Source organism: Lepisosteus oculatus, chromosome 3, assembly GCF_040954835.1.
Source record: "Lepisosteus oculatus isolate fLepOcu1 chromosome 3, fLepOcu1.hap2, whole genome shotgun sequence".
Lineage (NCBI taxonomy): Eukaryota > Metazoa > Chordata > Actinopteri > Semionotiformes > Lepisosteidae > Lepisosteus > Lepisosteus oculatus.
In genome coordinates this window covers 33,255,558-33,265,109 of record NC_090698.1, presented here as the reverse complement: position 1 = coordinate 33,265,109, position 9,552 = coordinate 33,255,558, and the positions used below count along the sequence as shown (strand labels likewise).

The window sequence follows — 9,552 nt, the reverse complement described above, 5'->3', positions numbered from 1 at the left end:
AGGATTTCATCTGCCTCCTGAGCTTATCTTGCCTCACCTCGCCCTCCTTTCTTGAAACCCTCTCTACCTTGTCTGGATCCCCTCACCTACAACTTTTTAATTTTTTTTACGATCTCTTTCTGGTCTCGCTCCTCTCGGATTTGTTTGCCTGACTACATTCTCACTACCCGGATTTGACCTCGCTTGGTAATACCGACCACTCTTCTTCACCTGTCTTGGATATTTTAACTTTCGGACCCTGTCTCGAGACCTATTAATAGCTCGTCCCTAACAGAATAGCCGACAATATGAACCCCGTGGGTCAGAGCGATCTTTTTTCCATACTTCAGCAACACCCCTGGGCCCTGGGACAACTAACAGCAGCTGTTCAACAACTCGTCACTCATGTGACTGAATCCTCGCCTCCCCAGCTGGCCACAGCCCCCGTACCTCCTCAGCCTCCTGCAGCACCCATCACCCCTCTACCTCTCCCCACTCCGGATAAGTTTGACGGTGACTCCACCAACTGCCAGGGCTTCCTGACTCAGTGTTGGATGGCCTTCCAACTCCGCCCCGACTGCTTACCCTCTGACCTCTCCGGTCGAGCCCTGGACTGGGCCACCGCCCTCCTCATCCAGAATGCTCCCGAAACAGCCAATGTCATCTGGTTCCAAGCCGCCTTGCAAGCCACTTTTGGTCAGCTCTATCCTCTTCACCTGGCTGCTCATTGCCTTTCTACCCTTGGACAAGGAAATCGTCCCCTGCAGGATTACATCGCCAAATTTCTCTCCCTGGCCCCTCAGACAACCTGGGATCAAGAATCATTCATTCGACAGTTCCGTCAGGGGTTATCTGATGAATTAAAGGACCACCTTATCCACCTTCCCCTCGACTTCACCTCACTGGAGTTCTTCATTTTCTGGGTCTTTGAGATTGACATCAGAACGGATAGACACCTGCCCACCGCCTCCACCTCCCTCCCTCCATGACCCACCTCACCAACTACTACTCTCGAAGATAGAAAAGGCCACTGTCTTTCAGCAGAGTAGAGAATGAAACACCTCCGCGAGGGTCTTTGCATGTACCGTGGCTCCTCTGAACATCTTCCTGTTTGCCCCCTCCGATCCCACGGCCCTCCATGCAATACTACATCTCCCGAGTTAGTATCGTTTCCACCTCGCACCGTTCTTACAGCCCTTCTCTCACCGTATGCCTCTCATGGGGGGGAAATGCCAATTCAATCTCTTGGCTTTTCTTAATTTGGGTGAACTTTCTAGATGCCTCTTTAGTCGAGGATCAGAAGATCCTTTGTGTCGCACTGTTACTCCCTCTCCAAGTCTCCTCCTTTGATGTCTCACTTCTCTCCCCTGGACAGATCTGCTGGCAGACAGTCCCACTCACCCATTTGATCAGTGCTACTCATCAAGAAAGCATCCAGTTCCTGCTCCTAGATTCTACATCTCACCCCTTTCTCCTGGGTCACCCCTGGCTTCTCAAACATGACCCTTCCCTTTTCCTGGGCCCGCAAGGAGATCCTGGCCCGGGGCCTTCGGCGCCACTCTGGGTGTTGCCGTCTCTTGGTGTGCATTTCTACAGCCTTTGTCTCCCTGGATCCCCCTCCTGGAATTCATCCCAAGTACGCCGATCTCAAGCAGGTCTTTAGAAAACAAAAGGCTCTTTGTCTTCCACCTCACCGCCCCTACGACTGCGGGATTGATCTACTTCCTGGTGTGTTACCTTCAAAGGGGTGGGTCTATTCCCTTTCAGTTCCGGAAGAGAGCTCTGGAGGAATACATCTGGGACTCCCTGGCTGCGGGTTTCATACGCCCATCCACGTTGCCACCCTGTGCCGTTTTTTTCTTTGTGGGGGGGGGGAGGATGGCTTACTCAGACCATGTAGACTACTGGGGTCTCAATAGCATCACTATTCCCAACTGCCATCCCCTCCCTCTTATACCTTAAGCTCGAATCTTTTCAGGAAGCAACAATATTCAGTAAATTGGAACTGTGAGGCACTTATAATCTTATTTGCATTAAGGAGGGAGATGAATGGAAAACTGCATTTATAACAACTCGAGGACATTATGAATATGTCTTCATGCCCCTTGGCATGGTTAATGCCCCCTTCGTTTCATTCAATAACTATATTTTTCGTGACATCCTGCACAGACACGTTTTAGTTTACCTGGATGACATTTTGATCTTTTCTAGTAACTTCCAGGACCATGTCCCCATGTCCATGAGGTCCTTTCACACCTCATTTTCATGCCTCAAGAATTCACTTCCTCAGGTATGTCATCTCTCCCCAGGGTGTGGAAGTAGATTCTGATAAGGTAATGGCTATTAGCGACTGGCCTGCCCCTAGGAACCTCAAACAGATCCAGTGGTTTCTGGGGTTCGCTAACTTTTACCGCTGGTTTATCAGGACCTTTAGCTCGGTCATCGCCCCAATCACAGCACTCACGCGTTAGGGGCCTGACCTGGGCAAGTGGAACCCTGAAGCCCACAAAGCCTTCCTAAAACAACTTTTTGTCGGCCCCTCTGCTCCAACACCCTGATCCCTTATTACCCTTCGTTGTTGAAGTCAACGCCTCTGCCTATGGAGTTGGCGCTGTTCTCTCCCAGAGACCTGGGCAAAAGAACATCCTCCACCCCTGTGCTGGCTTCTCCAGAACATTATCCTGAAACTTGGTTCACACCATCCCCCTTCTCTCAATAACAGTCTTATTTTCGTGTAATCTACTCTATTCACATGCAGGTTTTGACTTCACACCTCTCTCTACTTCTCGCCACCCGAGTGGCCTCTCTGCCTCTCCCCTGCTCTCACCTCCTCCACTCTCCCAGCTTTTGTTCTCCTATGCTATTTAATCTTTGCTGTCTGCCCTGTTTTTCTCACACCCGAAGAAGGCTCCACAGCAAAAAACATTTTCTTTCTTCTTTTCAGCATGGAATAAACCTATCACTTGTTCCTTTACAGAAAGGATACAGAAATAGTTTTAAACATTTTTATTTGTTTAAACAGTTATTATTCAGTTAAGAAAAAGTAAAAATATATATATATATTGCTGTTTCCAGAATATGCACCTTAACCTTATTTTTAAAGTCACAATAAGCTTCTAGAGACATAAAGAGGAAGAAAAGAGTAATGTATTAGTATTCAAGTTTGGAAAGCATCATTGATCTACTTAGATAATTATCCACCATTTTTTTTCTTTTTTAGCCAGTGGTTAGTTGTTTCTATTCTGCTTTTGATGTGGAAAAAAAATAAACATGGTAAAAATGCACTTTGGCCAAAAGCTAATAATTCTTTATACATCATGTTTGCCTTCATGCTGCTGAAGTGGCATTTTTTGTGACATTGGTGTGTGTGTGTGTGTGGGGGGGGGGGGGGGTGAGGTTGTGCTGTTACTGAGGCAAAGAAAACACAGCCTTGATCATAATGGGGGACAGTGCTTTCTCTCATTTTCAGAACGTGTGTAAGGAGTCCTCCTATCTATTTATTATGTTAGCATCCATTTTTTGATGTTTTGTTACTTTTTTTTGTTCTGCTATCAATATTAATAAAAAATAAGAGGTAGCTGTCTCAGAGCCGCAACGTCTTGTTTTGACTTTGACAAGATTCAAGACTTCAAGACTTATTGCCATACCAACTTAGTTGTTAGGAATTTGCCTCAGTGTGCTCATAACAATTAAACAATAAGATGATAAAAAAAATTAACAGAAACATTAAACACAACATAAAACCATAAGGTAACAAGAAAGAATCTCACACAATATTAAAATAAAATGAAATAACTGGTGCATTAAAGGGGTTTATAATCTATTTACATTGTCAATAGTCATCATAAAGTACTAATGTGTAATTGGAAAGCTCTTCAGTATCCGTATAGTCTTACAGTAAGTACTATTAAGGAAATGAGAGGTTTTGGTCTTAATGGTCTTTTTTCCTGAGGGAAGTGGTATAAAAAGGGCATTAGCAGGGTGTGCAGAGTCTTAAGAGTATTTTTAACCCTTTGTGCTACATGCGGGTCCGACAGATATCAGAGATGCAGGTCAGCTCACAGCCGATGATTTTCTGTTCTTAGTCAAGTAACTGAGGTCATGAGAAAGCTGGTACACTTTTTCTCTGCTGTTGGACTTAATAGATTTGAGCAGAAACCCAGAGTCTAGAAAGTGCAACATTCAAAGTTTACAAAAAGTAAGGAAAATAATAAAACAAATTGCTGAAAAAGGTTTTAAATGTATACATGCAAATTAAATTATTTTCTTATTTATAATTTCTAGATATATTTCCACATCTGACTAAAGGATATTAAGGAAATTAGAATTGTATTTAAAATTAGAAATACTCCTTTGGGAGTAAAATGAAGGCATATTGCTGGCTTTACTTTATTTAATAATTGCTTTACAAAGTTAGTGCTTCATTTTATGATAAAAAGTTTGTTTTTTTAAACTTTTTTTTGGTCATATCTACTTCGTCAAGCCAGAAACGTTTAGATGCCTGAATTCCTCATTGTTTAATTAAAAAATAAACAATCTGGAATTCCTGCTTTTCAGTCTTTTTGAACCTGCTCTAGTTAGCATTAAAATAATTTTATGGATTATGGAGCTGATTATTACTGGTTTACATTACTCTGGCCTGCTGTCACCTTAGGTTTCTGTTCAAATTCTGTTATTTAAAATTTAGAATTTATATTGCAGATAGAAATATAGGGCCTTTCAGAATGAAAAAGGATCTTTCATGGGACTCTGGAAAATATAGTTACAGATTATATAAAAGACAGTCTATCATTTGATTATCTTATTAAACGAATTAATCAGACATTTAAGAAATCTGGAAAGTAAAAATAATACAGCCCTTTTCTACAGTGCAGCAGCCAAGTATTTTGCTATGAACAGGTCCATAAAAGTGTTTTTTATAATATTATCAAAAATCATACACATTTTGGAGGAGTAGGAACAGAAAGTTGTTTTAAGTTGTTTTTTCTAACTTCACTATCTCTACTGCCGTCATTACTGCAAAATATACATGATATTCATTGCTGAGGATGAGTGAGTGAGATCTCATCTTCAATGAACAGGAAGAGCTTCTCAATTTCACTTGGTTTGTTCCTTGTTCATATTAGAAAATATAGGCAGAAAAATCTGAACAAAAAGGTTATTTTCATTACAGTCACACTCATATATTCACATTCAAGGCATCTATAGCAATATTTATTGTACTAATTTTGTATACATCTAGATGTCTCAATGCAGTTAACACAGATTTCAGCTTTATTATTTAAGGGTGTTTGATGACACAATAAAAAACCCTTCTTTAGTACCTCCATACTGTAGGTTCTACACTAGTAGCACTGTGGTTTCAAGGCTGGTTAAATAGAAGATATTTCTGGGTTCTACCATGGTGAAGCCTTTTTATTCTCCAATTAGGTACAAACTGTGCACTGCCAAAAGTTATCAGTCACCAAAAATACACAGACACTTCAGATGAAGCTCTCAGTCAGAAAATAGTAACAGTCTTATTTTACAAAAACTTTGTACCAAAACAAAAACACAATAGCTTCTGTGGTTATGACTGCCTACAGATTAAAATCCATAATGTCACAGAAGAAGCAGTCATGCTATTAAAGTGTTACTGCAATTTTGGCAACAGTTTTAAACTAAAATTAACCAATTTGCCCTTTTATCTTATTATTTTACATGATCACATCCCCAATTGTTTTTATTGGAGTCCTTATAAAAGAGGCATATGACCAAGTCATTTTTAAATACAACACTAATTTATATGAAAAAATTAAATCAAATGGCGTTTTCACTTTTAATCAGGTCTGTTATGATCTTTATAGTCTTGTCATCTGAAAGAGAAGAAGAGGAGACTGTATCAACTCTCCGCTTAACAGAACAAATCCTTACTTGCACATGTGGCATGAATGTACATCTATAATCCATAGTAAAAGCTGGTACTGCAGAGTATTAAAGCAAATTTTAATAATATAATCACTGAATTTCATGGTCACAACAATTTGTTTTACGAAACATTTTACAAAATAATTGTTTTAAAAAGATAGGTTATTACATGTGTCTTTGTCATTCTTTATCATCAATATTACTTCTAGAGAAAATACTAAATTACCTTTTAAGTTTATTTTGGGGTTCTCAAGTTTTTTCTCCAGAACACTCTCTATCAGCTTTCTCAGTTGTTTAAATATTACTCCAATTCTCACTGGTGCCTGGGAAAATAAGAAAGACAAAAGAGCAGAGAAAGAAATAATGAAAAGCATTATACATATGTATGTTAACTCTTATTTAAGTTATCTGTGGTTTAAATGTTCTATGTTTGTCATGCACTAACTTTAAGAATATAAATGAAGAGATATCCCCATTATTAGTAATAAATCTATTACAAAACCCAGTTGTCTCTGTAATCCATGTATTTTTGTAATGTTGGAAGCCTGGCATAACCTCCACTGTATATTTAAGTATGAAATATCTCCTTCTTTGGAGTCAACTATTTGGCATTACTCAAATTTATTGGGGAATTAGTATTAGGAATAAACCCATTCATTTTGCAGCATTGAAGTAAAAGGGCATTGTTAAGCTTCGGCAGTTAATTTCTGTTAAGAGAATTAATTTCCTTTCATCAGTTGGCTCTGGAATATTTTTTTCCCCCAATTACCCAGATATTTCAGTACAACCAACGTCTATATGTGATCATATGTATAGTAAAATCAGTACTTCTCTTGAACTGACCCCAGTTATATCATAATTAGAATATGATGGGGGAAAGTAAAATTATCTATAAACAATAAGGTACATTTATTTCTATTCATTGTATTCATGGTTCACTGTATTTTCCACAAAGTAAGTGGAGTAACAGCACCTGGTATTAAGTAATTCTGATTATTACTGGCTTAAACTTTGTTTGAACACCTTCATATTTTCTTCCGACATTAAATTCAGTTAATACATTTTTACATTGGGTACATTTTACTTCAAGAAGAATTTTTAAATGGCTGTAAAGAATCTAAATCATGTCAACAATAAAATCAACAAACAACTGACACTGACATTGAGGACTTTTGGTTTAATGGGGAAAATTATTACAATAGATCTGTAATCTGCCTCATTCGGGATCTTTCAGGGCTCAAAATCTCCAAACAGGGTTCCTTACTATTATTTATTTCTTAATCCTCCTCATCTGGAAGAATAAGAATAATTCTATTATTAATTCTATTATAAGAATAATATCTATTGTACATTGGCTTTCTGTTACGGTGAACCATTTTAAATTAGAAATACCTATGTTTAGAAACTTGGATGAGATTATTTTGTTTTATAAATTATTGAAGATGATACAACTCCTATTTTTATTTTTGTTGTACACATGAATTTTGAAAAGGGGTTTATACAGATAATTACAGCATATAAATCTCATAACAGGGCAGAGTCATATACAACAAAACAATGAAAAAATACTGTCACATAACCTTCTTGTAGGTTTTCGAATGCTACAAAACCTAAGATAAATAAAGCTCTAAAGCAATTTACTGGGGGCTTCTCCCTGCCCAGTCTCCTTAGATAGAATTCCCCATCACCATTGACCAGCTCCAGGAATGGTAGCAACAGACATTAGTAAACGGTAATAACCTACTTTTTGAAATGAATTGAGGGTCAATATTAAAATTAAGCCTTTATTATCATAGCAAAAAGCATCAGATAATTTTGGTATGATTATTCTGATATCATGTATAGGTGTGTATTTTAAAGCGATATTTCAAGATCTCAGTAGTTAACTAGTGCCGTGACAAACATGAAATTTGCCATTAAGGTCTCAATATTTATTAGCCATTCATGAAGGTCTGGTACACATGGCTGTATCCTGACCTGGAAGTGGATCCATCCATCTAGAGAGATGAGTCTCTCACGGTGCTGCACATCAATGTCTCCTCCGAACAGAAGCATTGGGAATGGAGAGATCAGAGTAGTGTCCCGTAGATACACCTTGGAATACCTCACCTGTGTGAAAAACACAATCAGCACGAAGAACTGTTACAATCTTCCTTTTCTCACTTTGAATGTCACCTCATTAGTTGTCACTTGCAGGCTTATTCACCTTTTCCTGGAAGAGCAGCCAGCCATAGGTCTGCAGGTTCCTGTTGACAGAGGAGGGATGGACTTGTGCCTTGCCTTGTGCTGTCTCCACAGTGCACACTGTCTTGTCATTGACATCCACAGAAGGGGTGTAGATAATCCTGCCCACACTATCATACAAGCCCGCTGTCAGTACAGTGTTGACAATGGCAATCTCCTGGGCAGACAGAGAGCTCTTGGGAGAAGGCTGGCTTGTTCTTGACACTGGTGAAGAGAACCCCACTGCTTCCATCATCCTCGTCAGCTCCCGCTTCACATCCTGTGGAAAAGAAAAAAAAAAATCAGGTTGTTTTTATATGCCTGCACGCCCATACTTGTCATAATAAATCACTCTCGAACATGCTCTGGTTGATTCTTTAATTAAATATAAGTGCACCATAAATAATATTAAATATGATTAAATAAGAACTAAACTTTGGCAAATTATGAAGTTAAAATACGATGAAAAATCTCAATTAATTTAATCACCTTCATCCTGATGCCAGTATATAACCAGTAAACTTTATTTCAAATGCACAAGAACACTTTATCAGTTTAAACACTTTGTTTGATGAGCTATTTCTGTATCTTCTAAACTCAGTTCAGTTTTGAAATTAAATAGAACATTGTTCAAAAAACAGAAAGCTGCAACAACACAACTACTACAAACAATGTACCTCAATGGTCAGAAGGGCCGTGCGATTCAGAAAGTGTTTCCTGCAATAAGCCATTTCAGCTCGCCACCCCTCACTGCGTGCACTCTTCCACCTGAGAATCAAAATTTCTCAATTATGTATAGTACAAAACCAGAGATGTGGTTTAATAAAGTCACCTACAGTTGGAAAAAGGATTACTGAAGATAATTTTGCATTTCATTTTCTGTTTTCTTTCCTTTATTTTAGAAGCAAGATGCAGCCACTGTGGATGGACAGACAGAGGCCTAGTGTCTGTGAGCACAACCCACTCCTAGAAATCAAAAGTCACGAGGTTATGAAGTTATTTTTTTGACTACATAGCGTACTATACCTTTAATAAATATGTACAGTGCCTTGCAAAAGTATTCAGCCCCCCCCCCCGGACTTTTTCACATTTTATTGTGTTACAGCATGGAACCATGATGCATTTAACTGAGAATGTTCGCCACTCATCAACACAAAGTACTCTATAATGCCAAAGTGGAAATCCAGAAAAATCCAGACATTTTATTAAATCAATTAAAAATAAAAAACAGAAAATAATTGAATGGATAAGTATTCACCCCCAACAGTTAATACTTGTTAGGACCACCTTTGGCAGCAATTACAGCTGTGAGTCTCTTTGGGTAAGTCTCTTTCAGCGTTGCACATCTTGACACTGGAATTTTTGCCCATTCTTTTCGGCAAAATTGCTCAAGCTCCATCAAGTTGGATGGTCCCAATCACTGATGAACAGCAATTTTTAGGT

The 9,552-nt window shown here is 38.8% G+C and overlaps 1 protein-coding gene across 1 annotated transcript in view; it reads right to left on the bottom strand.

Annotated features, from left to right (window-relative positions):
• Positions 1 to 4,505: 4,505 nt before the first annotated feature.
• dhx29 (DEAH (Asp-Glu-Ala-His) box polypeptide 29) overlaps positions 4,506 to 9,552 on the bottom strand; it is a 30,248-nt gene continuing 25,201 nt past the window's right edge. Inside the window, exons 23-27 of the mRNA XM_015337218.2 lie at positions 8,787 to 8,877; positions 8,093 to 8,389; positions 7,864 to 7,995; positions 6,113 to 6,209; positions 4,506 to 5,834 (exon numbers count right to left, since the gene is read on the bottom strand). Of these exons, the coding sequence (XP_015192704.2) occupies positions 5,779 to 5,834; positions 6,113 to 6,209; positions 7,864 to 7,995; positions 8,093 to 8,389; positions 8,787 to 8,877 (673 nt within the window). The 3' untranslated portion in view covers positions 4,506 to 5,778. The remainder of the gene's footprint in view (positions 5,835 to 6,112; positions 6,210 to 7,863; positions 7,996 to 8,092; positions 8,390 to 8,786; positions 8,878 to 9,552) is intronic.